This window comes from Anas platyrhynchos, chromosome 8 (genome assembly GCF_047663525.1).
Source record: "Anas platyrhynchos isolate ZD024472 breed Pekin duck chromosome 8, IASCAAS_PekinDuck_T2T, whole genome shotgun sequence".
NCBI lineage: Eukaryota > Metazoa > Chordata > Aves > Anseriformes > Anatidae > Anas > Anas platyrhynchos.
In genome coordinates this window covers 34,359,223-34,377,396 of record NC_092594.1, presented here as the reverse complement: position 1 = coordinate 34,377,396, position 18,174 = coordinate 34,359,223, and the positions used below count along the sequence as shown (strand labels likewise).

Below are 18,174 nucleotides of genomic sequence, written 5' to 3'. Positions count from 1 at the left end.
GGCTGTTTGATAGCCTGAGACGGGAACCCATAACTGAGATGTTGATCCAGATGGGCAGGCAGGATCACAAAGCACAGACCAGTCTCTGACACAGGATTCTGCAGCGATTATGAATTTCTTGGAAATGTGCTCTTCCCCGCCTTAAAATAGCGCAGGCTGTCCTGTGCCTTCCCATGTGCTGAAGGTGCAGAGCTGCAAAAGATTTTACATTTGGTTGGAGCTAATTTAGCCTTCATTTTACAAAAAAAAAAAAAAGAAAAAACACACTTAATCCTCCCATCTTAAAAAGAACGTGCTTCCTGCTCACTTCACTCTGGGTGGCAGGGAGAAATTCCTGTTTTTAGCAGCAAATCCCCGTTACCAGGCACCAAAGTTTCATGCTACGTTCTACATCGCTTTCCCAAAATGGATGTTTCTTCATCAGTATCGGGAAGAGGTAAAAGAATTGTGGTTCTAAATTTGACAAAACAAGTCTGATGATTAAATAATTTGGGAACTAAGCATTGGGCAGTCCGTGCAAGCACACGGAAGCAGAAAGGAAAGGAAGCAGACAGGTTCTAGGCAGCAGGAGGACGCACTGGGTGACTCTAACCAGACGCCAGAGGTGAGCCCCTCAAATGAAAACTTCTTCAGGCACAACTTTGTTTAAAAAAAATTTATTTCAGTAGCAATATAATTTATTTTTGAACGTAAACCAGTCCACCTTTCCTTAAATAAGTGATGGCTCTGGCAAAGAGAAGCAGCAGGTACAGTTGGTGAAGAGTCTTCTTTTGAGCTGAATTTCACACAGCTCCGTGCAGATACAGTGCCAGAAACTTCTTGAATGTTTCTGGCTGAACGCCATAGATTCCAGCGGGCTTCTGCAGAGGGAAGACACGGATGCTCAGTTTGCAGCAAAGTAATTAATGTAGACAAACAATGGCTTTAAACACGCTCGAGTAAGACTTCAAAGGGGGTAGCTTCCGAATCGTGCTCTCCCTCCCCAAACGGTTTGTGTGTGGGTACTTCCACTGGCGTAACACCTGCGTAAGGCTCTCCAGTCAGAGCCCAGTGCCTGTGTCAGCTCCCTTCAGCTGGTTTAAAACCCGGGCCACAGCCTCCTGCCAGCTCCCAAACCTCTGGCAGAGGTGAGAGGGCTGTAATTCCAGGGCCACTTCCCACCTCAGGGCTGTTTCGCCCCTGTCTGCTTACCGTAACAACTCTCTTCTTCACTTCTGGAACACACTGGGCTTTCTCATACAGGTTCTGATCAGAGTCAATCCAGACGAGGTTCTTTACGCCATCACTAGACACGAGGTCTGTTGTATTTAACTGGAACACCATGAACTGGAAGAGCTGGCCATCCGTGCCAACGCTCTGCACCACTATCGGCTGCTCCAAAACCTTGGGATCATTCTAGGAAAGGAGAACATTTAAAAAGCCAGTTGTCACAAAAACTGTATGACTAGTTGCTGATTCTGCATCTTCTGCTTGGTTTAAAGCCAAGTTTTTAATAAATGTATTGTTACCTTGCCCAGAAAATTACTCTAGTCAAACAAGTTTTGAATGTAGATTTTGGATTTTAATTAAAATTCTTCCTTCAGCCAGCAATGAAGTATCAATTTGCATACCGAGCTGTGGGGTGGGTTCGAGTTCTACAGTTAAACCTACACCCTGCTGCCTACCTATTACCGCTCCGGTGCATGTTACATCATGAACACGCTCGCTGCCGAGGTGGATTTTTGGATCAGCAGTAACCATACCTGAAGGTTGGTTAGACCCCCGGCGTGGGAAGCTCTGCTACAGTGTCATCAGAGCAGATTTGAAAACTCCTGTATGCATCACATCAAGGGAATTTCACAGCTCCTTCTGGCTGCAGCGCTAGAGAAAGAAGAAAGCAGGAGAGCAGCCGTCTCCAGTACGTACCCCGTACAGCACCCTTGCCTTCGCCAGCGCGTTGCCGAAAGCAAACATCAGCATTTTAGCACGGAGCTGTTCTGGTCTGAACCTGTCAGGGCGAACGTTGGCCGATTCCAGGAAATACAGAGTGTGAGGATGAGGGTACGGATAACCATCTTTGAAACCTGAATGGCAGATAAGCACGTCAGAAATCCCTCGGTACGAGACAGCACGGCCAACGTTTTCTCCCATATCTTCAAGAACTGTTTGAGTAATTTGCCCGGGTTTTTCTCCACAGAACTGCCTAGGCTGGGGTAAACTTGCACACCCTGCACCCAGCTCCACTGCTCCCTTTCCCATCCACTCCCACAGACGTCTGGCACAAAGGAAAGGACAGACATAAAATTGTTTTCAACTGCCAGACGTACCTGTGTCGTTGAGCTCTCTGTACACGTTCACTTCCTGAAGATCAATTGTAGGCGAGATGGGATAGAAGGTCTCCAGCACATGCTCTTCGGTGGCCAGTATCTCCTCCTTGGAGGCTACTGGTGGTATCGGGGCCACGGAGTTCATGAGTATTCCATTCAGGCCACGGACCTGAAGGAGAAAGGATTCTGGGGAGGGAAATTAGGCTGCATTCAAACGTCACTAAAACAACATCAGGGCAAGGCGTACGTTTCCTTTTGGTAACAGCATCCCAGTAAGTCTTTGTTCTGCAAGGCCCACTCTCTCCCCATCACCTCCAGACTAATCTTACATAGTAGCTCTGCTGTAGGCTCTTTTTCCAAAATAGCAGCGTTAATTACTAGCGTTAGTTTCTTAACTAAGCATATTTACAAAGACAACAGAACAGATTCGGATGCCAAAAATAAATAACCAGTTCTAAGACACTGGTTCTCTTCTCCCACTGTCATGCTGATGTTGTCTAACACCTTAATAACCTCCTTGGGGCATGTATCCTGTCACCATGCCTATCCTTACAGCACTATTTAAACCTGGAAGAATTGCTCAGTTCCAGAACTTGCTTCATTTTTTCCAGGTCTCTAGCTTTCAAGCTAGTGACTTTGTTACCCCTCTCACATTAACCAAAAGAGCCAAAGGCTTCCACCCCAGCAGCAACCAACCTCTTTCCCACACAGCTGCAATCCTGTAGTTTCTAGCCAACATTCTTTTAGCCAGGGAAGGATACTTCATTGTCATTAACCGGCACAAATGTATCAAGTCTTCCAACAGCACAGGGCTTTAGAATAAAGAGAGGAAAAAAAAAAAAAAGGTTACATAAAGTAAAAATATTATCATGGCAGGCAGATGCTGTTGGGACCTGAATGCTATAGAACATTACTGTCTGTAAAATATATAATAGCATAACATTTCCAAATAGTTAACACAGATTTCAGACTAATACCCAACAAACCAGCCTGGTTCCAAGTTGGCAAGTTGGCAGAGGTAATGCTTACCATTAGTTATTTTTAAAAATGACATTCTGAATCAGCTAGAACTGTATCTCAAGCAGAAACAGAGATCTTGGCCTAAAAGGAGCTTTAATAGAGTGTATGTGTTTACATTGGTACTACTGTTGACATTCAAAACTGTGTCGTTTTGTTTTTTTATACGGTGACAGCCTTATACAAAGGCTCTGACAGTTTTGCACGGTAAGTGAATCTCTCAGCAGTAGATCCATGCATGAGCTTTCTTTGCAGTGTTCAAAACTCTGGTTCTTAAACCATCTTCTTGGTGGTTTACACTGGTTTACACTAAAGCCATGCGCAGGACTGAGAACTTACCAATACTTTTCTCTCCTGGGAGCAACTTCTGTCGTCTCCCAGAGCCGCGCGTGCGCGATCGCACGGTGCACCGCCTCGTCCTGGTCCTGGAGCTGGTGAGCGGGGTCATTGACGATGCTGAGCACCGACGGTGGCAAACCTTGCACCAACTTCGTCTTGGTGAGCCACTGTGCTTGCCGAACTCCTGCAATCAGAGAACTGTTAAGGTAGGAAGGGACCTCCAAGAGCAGCCGGGCCAACCACCCCCTGCCACCAATGTCACCACCAAACCCTGTCCCCAAGCACCACATCCAACTCTCCTTGAGCACCCCCAGGGACGGTGGCACCACCACCTCCCTGGGCAACCCGTCCCAGTGCCTGGCTGCATTTTGTGAGGAGAAACATCTCCGAATTCCCACCCTGAGCCTCCCCTGGCGCAACTTGATGCCATCCCCATCAGAAACACGGGCCTGTCACCGAGACCACTCGATGGCTTGGCAGGGGTTCTCAGCATGGATTTCTAAGCGATAAATCCAACACATTTCTTTGATTTTGGCACCGAGGGGGGCAGGCCAGGCGCTGCGGGTACCTTCCAGCATGCGGACCCGCTGGTGGCACACGAAACAGCCGCGCTCCTTGCGCAGCGCCATGTCCTCATAGCGCGGCCCGGGCGAGTGCCAGGGGTCGTGCCAGCCCCGCTGCCAGGCCGGGAAGCGGGGCCGGGCCAGGCCGGGCACCCGGTGCTGCCGGGCCTCGTAGGTGACCGTGTCCAGCTCCACCTGCTCGCGGACCGGCCGCCGCTCCGCCCTGCGGGACAGCACCTCCGGGGGCGGCCCGCGGGTGGTCCAGGGCGTGCGGGGCAGCGGCCCGCGGGGACGGGGCGGCCCCGTGTGGGTGACGATGCCGCGGGGCTGCGGCCCGGCCCCCGCCGCCCGCCTCAGCGCCGCCGCCGCCGCCATCGCCTCAAGGGCCGCCGCCGCCGCCATCTTGTCGCCCTCAGGAGGGCGGGAGGGAGGCGGGGCGGCGCCGGCTGCCCGTGGTGAGTGACGGGGGAGGGAGCCAATGGGAGGCGAGCCCTGAGGGAGCTCAGCCAATGGCGCGGCGGAGGGGGCGGGAGGAAGGGCAGGTGCGGGGGTAAGTGAGGGGAGGGGCAGGGAGGGGGGAGAGGGGCTCGGGGCGGGGGGGGAGTTGGGGCCCCTCAGGGCAACCCCAGCCCCTGGGCGCCTGTAAAGCCCCAGAGAACGCACAAAGCACAACAAACAAACCGAGCCCCTGACTAACAGCGCCTTCCATCTTTGTTTCTGCCCGAATTTCCCCTCAATAAGGCCCCTCGGGCAGTTTGTCTGAGCAAAACGCCCCCGCCGTGTCCCCAGCCTGAGCAATGGCCGCTCGCACCAAGCCCAGGTACACAAAACGGAGCACGGCCGGCGATCCCCTGCCTTCCTCTTCTCCCCCCCAAAAAATCCAAATTATCGTCCTTCTCATGCAGGGGTGAGGATTAATTGATGCTTGCACGGGAGCTTGCAAATGAAGCTGCTGAGCGCTAAGCGCGCTTTTCTCCAGCCCCGTCACCCGCGGCTTTATAATTTCCTCCAGACCTTTTGTTTAAATGGTGCCGGTGTAAACGTGCTGGGGGTGCTGTGAAGCCGTTGTATAAAAATAACAGAGTCCCTGAGAGGTCGGCATCCCGATTGGTGTTGGAGGAGCGCTCGCCGGGTGTAGCTCTGTGTGGGCCAAGGGTAGGAGATGAAAATCACGCTGTGCGTGCTCCTTGCCTTTTCCTACGTGTCTACATTTAAAGCCAAATCTGCTTATAACCAAATTGTTTGTTCATTTGCCTGTGAATTTGCAGTTTTCTTGTAGCTTCTTAGCTCTACGACCCACCTTCAGCTCTGTGGCCCCCCCCCGCTCCATTTTAAAGCCGTGCTCTGGCAGTGCTTGGGGTTGGCCAGCCCTTGTGGTGGACTGAGCTGCAGATTTTTGGGCCGCTTTTTTTCTAGAAATCACCACCTCGGTGGCAGGACAGCAGAGGCAGCGGGTGCGTGAGCAGAAACGGAGCATTGCAGGCAGCAGTTCAGCTCACGGGTTTTCAGTTTTCTGCTCCCCCTGAGACACACACGCAAGATGCTCGAGAGAGATTTCGCTGTCCTTCTCCAAGTAACACTCAGCTGATGGGCACGTGCTTCTCTCGATCCCGCTGTTTGTGATGCAAGGCTTGTGTTTTGCAGACAATGAGTGGAAATGAGGATGAGTGGCTGGCTCTCAAGCCCCAAGAACCTTCTCCATCCCAGTGCTGTGGCAGCGGCTGCAAACCCTGCATTTACGATGTATATGAGAAGGAGCTTGCACGATGGGAAAGGGCCAAAGCAAAGCAAGACAAAAGCCTCCTCACGGAAGAGAAGGAGCAGGTCAATTTGTCTTCGTCGTGTCCTGGGGCCAGCGCTTTGATCATACACTTGCTAGCGAGTGAGGCTGTGGTGGTGGGTGAGGGACGCAGCTACAGATTAAAGCGGCGTCTTAAGACTGAAAATGCAATTCCCCAAATCAGCCTTTCCAGACCCCGCTCCCCCTGCCTCCTCTCCCTCCTGTAATGTGATTTTCCCAGTGTCGGGTTCGCCCTGGTGTCTCGTTACAGCCCTGGGTCTGCAGCTTCTGCCAGGCCATGTGCTGCCCCCAGGCAGCCGGAGCAAACCTCTGTGAAAAGTGGGAAACGGGGGGAAGATGCAAAGAATCACCATTTTCACTGCTGATGGTTTCCTCGCAGAAGTTCCACTTTCCTGACCTTTTTTGTCTTTTCCTGTTATTATCCCTTATTTGAGAATGAAAAAGCTTGCATTGTGCGTGGCCTGGTATTCAAATAGTTGTCTTCAGAGTGTAATTTCAAGCTTGTCAGCGCCCTGTTACGTAAGATTTACTGTGCTGGGTCAAGCAAAAATGTTCAGTGTTGAAACAGCTAACGGTATTTCCTATTCCGAATGGTCATCAGTAGGTTTCAAAGTTGCCCCCAAAGCAGTGCTCAGCTCTTTTAGCAGTATTATTTCTGTTTGTTTCCAGACAGGAGAAAATGAGTGCAGTGAGTCATAATAAGATGACCTTGCTGTAAGGTGTAAAAATGTAATTTTAAAGGGGGGGGATCCAAGATCCCAAAGTGCATACTGCAGAACACCGTAATGAATCAGCAGAGAGCTGAAATTTGCACCGGGCCCTAGCATTTAATATGAGCTCTTCTGGAGTCCTGAGTATCTCAGGCACTAAATTAGCATACACGTTTGCTTCCAAAGAAAAATGAAATAATAAAAGACACCGTCTAACCAAGTAATTATTTATTGTTGTTCTTGCAGAGCAATAATTCAGAACTAAATCCAGATACATTTACTGCATTCAACATAAGCTCAGTGGAGCAGCTAACAGAGGACACCTACCAGTACAAATTTGAATTACCGGGAAATAGCAGTCTGCGATTGAGTTTAGGACAACATATCGTGTTAAGGTATTGTTCTCTGTGCTAGTTAAACAGTCTGCATTATGTAACCTAATATATAGGGTTTTGTCAATAGACAAAGCCTGCATACCAGGCAAATCATAATTTCTATAGCTCCATGATGATACAGATGAAAGGCCTTGTGAGCTCATTAGTTCTACTAATTTTATGGTAAAAGCCATTCCAAAGCTGTATTTTTCTTCAGCATTATCCTTGCATCGGTGGGTCAGAAAGAACTAGGTGTGATTAAGAAAATCCATTTGCAGAAAGAAAGAGTCAAAGAATAGATGTTACAACAGATGATTTACTCCAGCGTGTTGGAAAGCAGACAATGAGCTGCGCTAACCCCAGGGCTCAGTATTTTAGGGTCTGTATCTTGGGGTAACTCAGCACCCACGGTGTTATTTCTGATGTCCAGGCATCTCCCGATTTCTAGAAAAACAACCCTCCTGTGTGGTTTATTGCTTGCCAGAAAGGGGTCACTTGGGAAAAGTTTATGTCTCTCTCAGCCATCTGTGGTGATCATTGCCGGTTAGAAAAAGTCGTGTTATGATGCCATTGATCTGTATCTGTTGACGTTATTTGTACGTTAACAGCTGATGTATACAGCTGGCTGGCTGCTGAAAGTACATGCTTCCCATTCCGCCCTCTCTCCTAATGCAGCCGAGGAAAGGGCTTGCTCACGTCAGTCAATTAACACAGTCGGCAGTGAAGAGCACTGTGGATACATTCTATGGAAAGGGAAGACTTACATGGTAATACAGTCTATATTGACAGGAGCTCAATTTAAGGCTGTGCCCTAAATTTCATTAGTTAATTGCCAGATGCTGTCCAAACACAGAAAGAAAGGTACGCCCCAGCCCAAAAGGGATAGCACACTTACCAAGAAAGCATTTTCTCTTCCCTTTCCCGCTCTTGCTCACTGAACTGTTTCTCATAAAACATCTCAAGCCTCCTTCCACGGATGTGTCCGAGAGCTGAGTGTGGGGTACAGATGGGGCCAGCACCAGGAAAACAATAGATGCATTTAGAAGTTATGTCCCCCATCGATTTGTACCTCTCACAGGGAAATGTTTTGCATCTGTGCACAGGCTGGGCCATTGGGAAGAGGATCTGCTGCCTCCCTCAAGCCTTGCCTCATCTCCCCAGGGGAAAGCACAAGTGTTGGTAATACCTGTCAATGACACGAGTTACAGTGGCTTCCTATATTTCTCTTCTCAGAGGAGAGGTGAACGGTTTGGAGGTCCAGCGAGCCTACACCCCGATTAGCCCAAGGAATGCAGAAGGTTACTTTGAAGTTTTAGTGAAAGTAAGTAAGTCTATACAATATAGATTAGAGTGGAAGGTGCCGGGGACGGTGTTTTCTTCTAGGAACCAAGCACACTGTCAGTACTTCAAGTGAGCCTGTCAAATCCCTCATGGGCTGCTTCTGTGTTGTTTTGAAGCAGTTGTGCTTTGCTGATAAAAATTGCTTTTTCTTTCTTTTTTTTTTTTTTTTCTCCCACAAAACTGAAAGCAGAAGGTGACACACAAACAACTGCTTTGCAGCAGAAGCCCTGCAAAGCATTTGAGAGAGCCTCTCGGGAGCCTTGCGGTTGCCAGTGTGGAAAGAGGAAAGAGGTGCCCATTCCACCTCCATGACTTCATTCTGCCTTTTCAATCTGTCTTTGAAATCACACCCAGTAGCCCGCCCAGTTGAGCCACTGATTTTGGAGAGTCTTTGCCCAGCCCTGTCTCTCCCTCCTTTATTTTGCATTAAGGACACTCCTCATAAAAAGCTTTCATTTTGGTGAAAAATATGGGAAGAAAACGGACAGGTGTGCCTGGTGTGCAGGCTCTGGAGCTGCCTGCAGTCTGAGAAGTGTCCCCTTGAGTTTGAAAGGATTTTATAGGAGAACTTGGTTGGAAAATTGTCTGAATAAAGTCTGCAGGGCCCTTATAAATAATCATTTTGTGTGGTGAATATCGAATTGAAGAGGATTTTTTTCTGATGTTGTATTTGTATGTCACTACTGATTCCTCAGGGCAGACACAGACTTTGGTATAGGTGTGAAAGTCTGAGAGCTGAGCGTCCCGGGTGGCTTGCACAAAATGACCATTTGTCCTCTGCCTGTCCTCCAGGATTTCACGTTTTGGAGGTCTATTATGCATTGTATGTTCAAGCGAAAGCCCTGTTCTATAGAAATGTGTACAGCTTGTATAAGACACCTGTGGGAGGGTCCTTTCACCATTCTTGTGGCAATTGGTGTGTGGTAGGGGAGAGAAACGTTGCATTTGAGTTGTATTAATAGGATACATTCACAAGATGACTGTGAAATTTCATGTATACTTGCTTATTACTCACAGGTTTTGCATTTCAATAATAATAGTAATGATTGTAATGATACCTTTCCTTTATATAGAACCTTTCATCCCAAAGGGAGCTATAGTTACTCTCTGGCAGTGACAAAAGAGGTTGGTAACACCCAGTGTAAAGCAGCCATTTTTATAACTCTCTCTGTAGGTTGTGGTGTATTTCACACTATTCAGGCAATTTTGGAAAGTACTATATTATTATTATTACTATGCAATCCAAGCACTGTTCAAACCCTCTGTCTCCTGTTATTATAGCATTGCATTTGTGATACTACAGTTAAGTGTGAGGGAGTTGCCATTTACAGAGCATAACCCTCTTTTTGAGTGATTTTATAATGCTAGGGTTTCTCTCCATGTAAAACTGGGTGTCGAAGTTTTCCCCCAGGAGATAATTATTTTTTTTTCTTTTTGTTTAGAAAAATTCGTTTTATACCCACTCAATCACTTCTCACTTCAATTTTTGGAAATAATTTTGGTGAAAGAAGGGTTGTTTTAGTTACCATTGCCATGGTCCATTGGGAACGGGCCATAAGGTGGGGCTGACTTTTCTCCACTTGCCTTGGGTGTATGGTTGAAGAAGGTGAGCATCAAACACCATTCCTTTGACGCCACTGCGCACTCTTTGCACGAGACTAAGTGCCAGCCCAGGGCCCTCTGAATGTAAAACGTTTCTGACAGTAACGCAGAGCCTGGATGTATGTATATGATGCATTTACATTTTGAATCTAACAACCAGTGCAAATAGATCTTAATGATAAAGATATCTTATCTGAGGTTGTTACAAGGGGAAGAGTATCCGTGCTCTTTATTAGCCAGCATTGCTTGCAAGCACAGACACACGCTTGCTCTCTCACTTTTTCTTAGCTGCTTTGTGGTTCACCCGTTTTGTTTGCCTGCAGTGCTGCTTGGTGGCCAGCCAAGGCACTGGGGTGTGGAGCTGGGCTTCTGTCCAGTGTGCGTGCAGAAAACACCCCAAAGTACCTTTCTCTCAGGTGATGTGGGCTGGAGACTTCGAAGGCTTGTATCGCATCCCATCTTCTGCCCCCCGGTTGTGTGGCTCTTCCTCAGGCTTATCAGTGGCATCACCTCTGTGTGCGGCCAGTTGTCTGCCACCACTGTTAGCCTTATCTGCTCTTGTGGGGTGGGCCAGACGTCGTTCTCCGGCCAGACCACATAAAGTGTGGCCATTCTTTTGTGCATATTCATTCTCATCAACCATAAAGTCATTGTACAAATAGGACACACACAGAGAGCGAGCAAGAGAGCACATTACACCAGCAGCAAGGCTGCTTGGATAAACCCTTCATTTTTCAGCAGCTCCTTGCTTCTCTTTTTCTTGCAGGCACTGACCCTTCTCATCAGTCACAAGTGAAGCTTGCATTCCTGTGGGGAAAAAGCCTCGATAATGTTTTTTTTTTGTGCCTGGTAGAAAGTGAAGCATTTTTTCACCAATGTTTTTCTTCTGCAAGGCCCACATTAACATACATTTTTTTTGAAATGTGGAGGCATCCCTTAGCATCCAGATGATCTGTTCTGAAAACAGAGTTTTATAAATGAGAAACCTGACTTTGGGTCACTAATTGTATCAACACAGCGTTTGGGAGACCGAAATAAAGGAAGAGCTATGCAGTGTTTATATAACTATCAGTACCCAGAGGGCATTTCCAGATCCCATACCCTGAGATCTGGAGAACACTTGAAGACTTGGACTGTGCTTTGCATTCAAGACACTCTTCTCTGTGTGCTTTGTAAGCAAGAACTCTGATAAGCTTTTTCCAGTTTTGGAAATTCAGACTGCATGAGAGTGGGTTGTGTTTACATTATAGTCAAGCTGGAATGGATCCAATATGATTTAATTTAAATGTCTTTGTTTTGGGTATAACTTTGAATTATTTTTTCAAATAGAATGATCTTTCTTTCTTTTTAAATGCATGAAATGTTTTTTGCCCCCTTCTCGTTTAAATGTAGATAACTTTATAATTGACTTTAAGCTGGGAAACTTTCCAGCAGAGTATAATTATTCTTTTCTTTTGTGCAATGTTTTTTATTAGTGCTATGAAGCTGGGCTAATGTCACAATACATAAAAACTTGGAAAAAAGGAGACACGGTCTTTTGGCGTGGGCCGTTCGGAGGGTTCCCATATCGACCTAATAAGGTTAGTTTCCTAAGAGGCATTGGATGTTTCAGCTTGTGGCAGCTCGCTTTGTTTAATACTCCAAAGGGAAGACATCAATTTGATTACTGTTTTCATGATTATTTTAGGGACTTCCTGGGTTATTGTACAGTGCTACAGCATTAGCAGTCAGCTGGAGAAAGCAGACCTTATTGAACTGCAGCATATTTAAGGAGGAAGAGGAGAGGGAGGTGGGTGGGAGACTGGAAAATTAGCAAGGCTGTCTGTTCATCACTTGCATTAAACGTTCTGGATTTGTTTAAGAAAGGGAACTTATTCTGTACCAGCGATGAGTGCAGATTGGTTTTGCCGTGTTTGAACCACATTGCTGTTTTGTGACTGAGCACGAGTGAAGAAGAGATGTTGATCTTCTTCTCTCCTGGGTGTTCCCTGAACTACAGCAGCTCCAGTGAGGTGTCACGTCACCCAACCACTCTGCAAATGCTGATCCTATCTACTGATACCAGGCTCTCTGCAAAGAAGGGCAGATCCAGTTTCAGGGGAAGGCTTCTCACACAGCCTAATTTCGTTACTAAATTCTGACCTTTCAAATGAGAAGCAGAATCGAAACATTGGTCATTAGGATCCCAAAGCCCCATTTCTTCTTGTTCTTTCTTTTCTTCTTCTATTTTTTTTTTTTTTTTAACCAGCAGAAATAGGGCTGTAAAATCCCAGTGGCCAAGCTCCATGCAGAGCAATTGTGTTCTGCTTCCTGAAATAGTGTCCCTGCTGTGTTAGGCTACTGTTCACTTCTGTTCCTAAAAGCTTCCAGATCATTTGGGACAGAGCACAGCGGCCATGCCTAGAAGTGGGTGCATTCAGGGGCTGGCTGGGTGATCCTTGTATGTGCAGTGTACAAAGCACCTGAGCAATCCTTGAAACAGCTTGCTGTGGAAGAACTGTTAATATTTATGAATTATAACAAAGGTCCTGAATATAAATTTCTGAGTAAAATTCCATATTTTTTTTCCCCCTCTATTTGCTGCCCTTAGCACAGGATTTAGATTCAGGCAGATCAAAGCCATTTGAAATAAACTGCCCCCAAAGCAGCCCCTGAGCAGCAGCCCCTTCCCACCACCAGTCTCCAAGAGGCTGCTGACTGTCAGGATAGGTGAGCGTCCAAAGTGCAGAGCCTGTTTCATGGCAAGGTGGTCAAACTTCAGGCCTGACCTTCCGAGATCTTACAGACCATGTGTTCCCACTGGCTCTGACTAATTAATGGTTTGTATAGCACAAAGGAAATCATTTCACATTCAGATGGATGTGTGCATGAGAGATGTGTTCAAGCTCTCAGTGAAGTTGGTAGGAGTTGGACCAGTTCCTGTCTGTAGCAAATCCATCTGGACGCTGTTCGTGCTGATAGCTTCTCTGCTATATGTAGTCACACTCCACATCTTGAAGCCCTCTGGCTTCCAGCACCCCGTCAGACTTTGGCTGTAGAGGGTTGGGGTTACCAAATCCCTGGCTGTGATGAACAGGGCAGGCATAAGATGGTTTAGGAGGGAGGACCCCAAAACAGCGTACAGCTGAACTGAAACTATAGAGAATATAAATGACCTGTAATGAAGACTAAAGTTATAAATGTTTATATTTGGATATAATCCAGTTTCATTAAGTTTGGTATATAAAAATCATGCAAATGCTGTCTGTAATACTCGATGGATTTTGTAGAAAAATGCATTCTGAGATTTGCATTTACCAGTTCATGCCCTGGTACCTGATGTGGTCTCTCTGTTGGGACCCTTTACCAGTGTGGCAGAAGGAGGAACTGACAATGAGCACGTTCGTTTCCAGCCACAATGGTTAACTCAAAATTCTGTTTTGTTGTTAGCACGGAGAACTCCTCATGCTGGCTTCTGGCACTGGCCTCGCACCAATGCTTCCCATTCTCCAGTCCATAACAGATGATGAAGAGGATGAAACTTTTGTGACTCTTGTTGGCTGCTTCCGTACATTTGAAACAATTTATTTGAAACCTCTTCTCCGGGATCTGGCTCGATACTGGAACATCAGAATATTTTATGTCCTAAGCCAGGTAAGTAAATGGATATGAAGTGGATTTATGTGAGGGTTCTGTCAGCTGGACGAACCTTTTCTGTCAGTGATCTTAATTCTTTCCCAGACATCAAGGCTACTTTGTGATCTAGCAGCTGCTGTTCTTAAATCTACTAAATATTCTCATGCAGCTAGCAGTCTGAAGACTTTCAGGGAAGCGACCGTTGCTGCTTGGCCCTTTGACCCCCTCAGTAGCCCTTCTGTTGGCAAGGAGCCCCTGATTCATATTCACCATTGACCGTTTCCCCCCACTTCAGACAGTTGTTGCTGCACCTAAGCATTTATGCAAAGAAAACTTGACTCTGGGAGGCTTGCAGCAAATAAACTATTTCTTTTTTCCTAATACCAGTGCCTTAGTCTGTCCTTATCTTCCATTCATTGCTCATGGCTACATCTCTCTTCTTCTAGGATGTTAGCACCAATTTTCCAGCAATTATTTTTCCCAGCTGACCCATTTTCAAACTTTTTAAAGTTACGTCCCACTCTCTAAAATTATTTTCTATGCCAAATCCATGGGATGAGGGCATACCTCTCTCAGTGGTCTTATGATTTGAGCAGTCGTTTTCATTTTCATTTGGTCCCAAAGTTGCCTGTGTTCTGCACAGATTTGGTAGTTGAAAATTATTTCCCTCAGAAATGAGGATTCATTGCAGGGAGGATATAGAAAGAATTATTTATGCTAAGGGAATGAATCCCATTGCATTTTTAGCTCCTCAGATGAATCATTTTTTGTATCTCATGGTGGATCTGCCTCATACATTATGTTCCACATATGGCCTTGGCAAGTTGAAATTAGGTATAGAGAAAAGTACTTGTGACTTAGGCATCCCCTCAGCCGTTCTGTAGGAGTGTAATCAGCAATTGTCTCTGGTGACACAGGTTAGGTACCCTTTTCAGGACGGTGCTTTCTCAAGAGCCTGAGGAGGTCTTGAAATTCAACCCAGGGAAGGGCAAGAAACCCTTCTGACCCCTGTCAACACAGCCTGCACATGTACATCTCTCCCTTTTGTCTCTTCTCTTAACGGGTTTGTTAAGAGAAAGATCTGAGTGGTGCATCTTCCTTTTTAGGATTATATGTGCCTGTCCCAGTGTTTCACTCTGCTGCCAGAGTGAATACTGCTCCCATCACATCTCAATGCTTCCATATCTAATTAATAGTAGGGGGGTCCTGCTGGATCTGACATTTCTCACGGGATCAGCGCCGTGTCTGCAGCAGGGCTGGCTTCCTTTCAGTTGCTTTGGTCAAGGGAGATGGGACTGAAAGAGGCTTGGGAATGGAAGAGGCAATGGGGAGGAGCAGTCTTGGGACTTAGGACTGGGGAATAGAGAAGGCATGGTGGGAAGTGGTTCCCAAAGGAGAAGGTTCCGCAGTGCTTCTTGGCAGTAGTTACACTCTGGTTTTGTTCAGTCCCCTCTGAATTGGTGGCCAGATCCAGTGGCAGGGAAGGATTTAATCTGGGCTTTGCAAGAGTAAAACAGCTCTTGGAATGGGTCATTTCTACCCAAATGGAGTCACGAGGGTGAAAAATGTCCTGTGGGGAGGAGGGAGACTTGTCTGTAAGCAATTGACTGTCCTTTTCCCTGTGGCACACTGCAAAGCTTTTTGCCTTTTCAGGAAACATCACTGGAAAAACTTCCTTGGAGTTACCAGGAAAACACGTACACTGGTCGCCTAAATGAAGATTTGATGAAGACAATAATAAATTCCTGTCGAAGAAAGCCATTCGTATTAGTTTGTGGCTCTCCTGCATTCAGTGAGGATATGAAGAGATATCTGAAAGCTGCAGGGATCGAAGAAAATTCCTGTTTTGTCTTTTAACAGGATATTCCTGACTTAAGAAACCTCAGGCAAAGCCTTGGACATCCTTGTTTCAAGACGTAGTTTATCGAGATGACTGATTTTGAGCAGAGATCCTTGTGCATATACATTCATAGGCCTTTGGCTCAAATAGTTGCCTCCATTATGATTCTCAATCTTGAGAGTGTTTTAAGGATTGGGTGGCCTTCCAGAATGACTGCTGCAACCACCCAGATGTCAGGGAACAGCATACTAATTTCAATAGAAGTCTTCACATGCAATTCTGAGAGAGATCTCTTAAGGGTACTAAGAAACATCCAAGTATAGAGCTCTGCTGTAATATGAAGACTAATGATGTGCTTTGAAATCCATGTTAGTCTGCAGTGGCATTGTGCCCTGTTAAATGTACCCTGGGGAGATTTAATCCTCAGGGAGAAGATTGCGTGGCCAAAGGAACAGCAGAGCACTGGCACAGCACTCTGCAGTCTGTGGGGTTCACACAGTTGTGTTGTTATCTTGCTGGGTGATACCAGGCAAGCCACTTCAGCCTCTGTGTGCCTCAGTTGCCTTGTAGTACACTAATATGGGATGAAGATGCTGCTTTCTGTAAAGAGACTTTTTTTTAAAGAAAAATCTATATATGAGGATGGAATTACATGTGCTGCCCAGTGAGGACTTGCACTGCCTGCTCTGAACCTCAACCCTTGCAGTGCTACCTGGGGGGAGAAAGGGGTGTCCTAAATGTCATTGTGAGAAACCATCGGGGCTGTAGCTGCTGTCTGTCAGGGAAGATGGCTCTCTGCTTTTCATGACCCCTAATTGTTGTGTAACAGCCCTGGTTCATTAAATCAAAGTTTTTTTCCAAGTAAATAGCTGTTTCTTTTTGTCACAGGACTTTAGCAGAGTGGAAGTGCTCTAAGCGTATGAGAGCAACACCCAAGGAACAAAAGCTTCACAGGAACCCAGCTTTGCTGGGATGCTCCCCCGTGGGGCACAGCAGAGCCATGCTCTGTGCAGCCCTGGGGCTGCCATGGAATTGCAGTCCGTGCGCTCCAGCCCCTTCCTTTTCTGTCCAAGATGCTCTTGCCCTTGCTTTGAGATATCCTCTCTCTACTCCTTCACCTTTTTAGATCACCATGTTCACTAACTTCACCTGCAAATACAGCCTTTCTGCACACCTTTGTGTTTTTCCCTTCATTCCTCGTTCATCCCGTGTTGGGATTTCCCAGGGTGACAGATGATGATGCATCGTCATTCCTGGCCCATTTTTACCCATCTCAAACAATACACCTCGCACAAAGAAGATGCACTGTGAGAGTTACTCACAAGAAGCAGAGCACACTGAAGTGACGGCTGGGTCTGCCTTCCCATGCTGAGCAGGGTCGGAGCTGAGAGCAGTTTTGGCCCTGAGGACGCAGTCTGCAGTGCTTGCCATTAAACCACAAGGAGTCCTGTGCACTTGCACAAGTGTGAGCATTTACAAGGCATGATTTGGTCTTAAATGGTGTGGGTTCCCCTCACATCAGTGGGATTTGTCTCAGTTACCAAATGCCAGGACTGAGTCCAGTATGGATGCAGCTTTTACGCCGACTTCATCAGAGCAAGGAAAGCTGTTCCCTTAACCCAGAACGGGCTTTGGTTTTTAACACAAGCAGATGCTGTGTTAAAAGTTAATACTTTTAGATGCTGTGTTAATACTTTGTCCAAGACAAACTCTCAGCTCCCCTCCAGACCACGTTTCAGCCACCATAAACCACTCTGTAGTGGAGGTGTTTCTGTGCAGCAGCAGGCTGAGAAAATAAGGAGTTGCTCTCCCTGCTTTGTCCCTAGCTAGCAGCACAAAGTATTTTCCTCAGATATCACACGCTCTGAAAACCTCGCTCTTGCTTTAAGCATTCTGCCTTTCTGAGATTTTGCTACACATCCACAAAGCCTTTTTGCAAAAGGCCCGAGGTAAAACTTGGTGCCTGCTTTGGGAAAGCGACGAATTTCCGAGCGAAAGCTGGGACTGTTCCTTTAAGCGCAACCCCAATATGTCTGGGTATTTCAGCACATATGGGCCAGGATGGTTAAACCCTACCCAGCTGGTCTGGCCATTCTGCCGCGAAGCCTCCTGTCTTTGTTCGTGGCTAAAAGGGAGGGTGGTGAGAGACGGAGCAAGCTGTGAATGCTGCGGGTTGCAATCCTGCAAAGGCAGCCTGCAGGGGAGCGGGAGGAGGCGATGCACTGAGCCGCCGTGCCGGAGGGGACAGGGGTCCCTGCGAGATATTCTCTGTAGGGGAGGCGATGTCCTTGGCAGGGTGAACTCGAAGGGGCCTTTGAACAGCCCCCGGCACTTTGTTCTGCGTTTTCTGCCCTTCTCTCTCCCTTCCCCCTCTCTCCTTTTGTCATTTTTCAGGCTGGATGTCAGCGTGCCGCGGGTCCCCTCTGCCGCCACAAGGCACACGGGATGGAAAGGCTCTGCCCCATGGCAGGAGGAGGAGAGGTTTCCTTCTCTTCCGAGGTCAGGGTGGTCATTGCAGGCCCTGCCGGGTGCTGGCAGGAGGCTCGGGTGCCCCGGCCACCCCAGCAAGGGGCACGGGGACCGGCCACCCCCAGAGGCCCCCACAGCTCCGCTGGGGAGAGCGGCCTCACTTCGCTTCCTTTCTTCTTCCTCGTGGGCAGCCTAAA

General features: G+C 47.2%; 2 protein-coding genes across 5 annotated transcripts; one reads left to right on the top strand and one right to left on the bottom strand.

Moving 5' to 3' along the window:
• Positions 1 to 640: 640 nt before the first annotated feature.
• MRPL37 (mitochondrial ribosomal protein L37) lies at positions 641 to 4,656 on the bottom strand. The gene is made up of 7 exons (XM_005020817.6): positions 4,231 to 4,656; positions 3,663 to 3,846; positions 3,003 to 3,118; positions 2,307 to 2,492; positions 1,906 to 2,063; positions 1,192 to 1,395; positions 641 to 860 (listed from the first exon to the last, which is right to left on the bottom strand). Exons 1-7 carry the CDS (start codon positions 4,625 to 4,627, stop codon positions 783 to 785), a joined length of 1,323 nt encoding a protein of 440 aa, XP_005020874.4. The 5' UTR covers positions 4,628 to 4,656; the 3' UTR covers positions 641 to 782.
• On the top strand, positions 4,558 to 16,374 carry CYB5RL (cytochrome b5 reductase like). Of its 4 annotated transcripts, none has more exons than XM_027463086.3 (7): positions 4,558 to 4,680; positions 5,870 to 6,049; positions 6,983 to 7,131; positions 8,344 to 8,431; positions 11,529 to 11,633; positions 13,483 to 13,686; positions 15,322 to 16,374. In XM_027463086.3, the coding sequence occupies exons 2-7, from the start codon at positions 5,873 to 5,875 to the stop codon at positions 15,523 to 15,525; spliced, it is 927 nt and encodes a 308-aa protein (XP_027318887.1). In that variant the 5' UTR covers positions 4,558 to 4,680; positions 5,870 to 5,872; the 3' UTR covers positions 15,526 to 16,374. The 4 variants fall into 4 exon arrangements, with proteins under 4 accessions (XP_027318887.1, XP_027318886.1, XP_071898055.1 ...); XM_027463085.3 differs by lacking the exon at positions 4,558 to 4,680 and adding an exon at positions 4,735 to 4,775; XM_072041954.1 differs by lacking the exon at positions 4,558 to 4,680 and adding an exon at positions 4,818 to 5,045.
• The last annotated feature ends 1,800 nt before the right edge of the window (positions 16,375 to 18,174 follow it).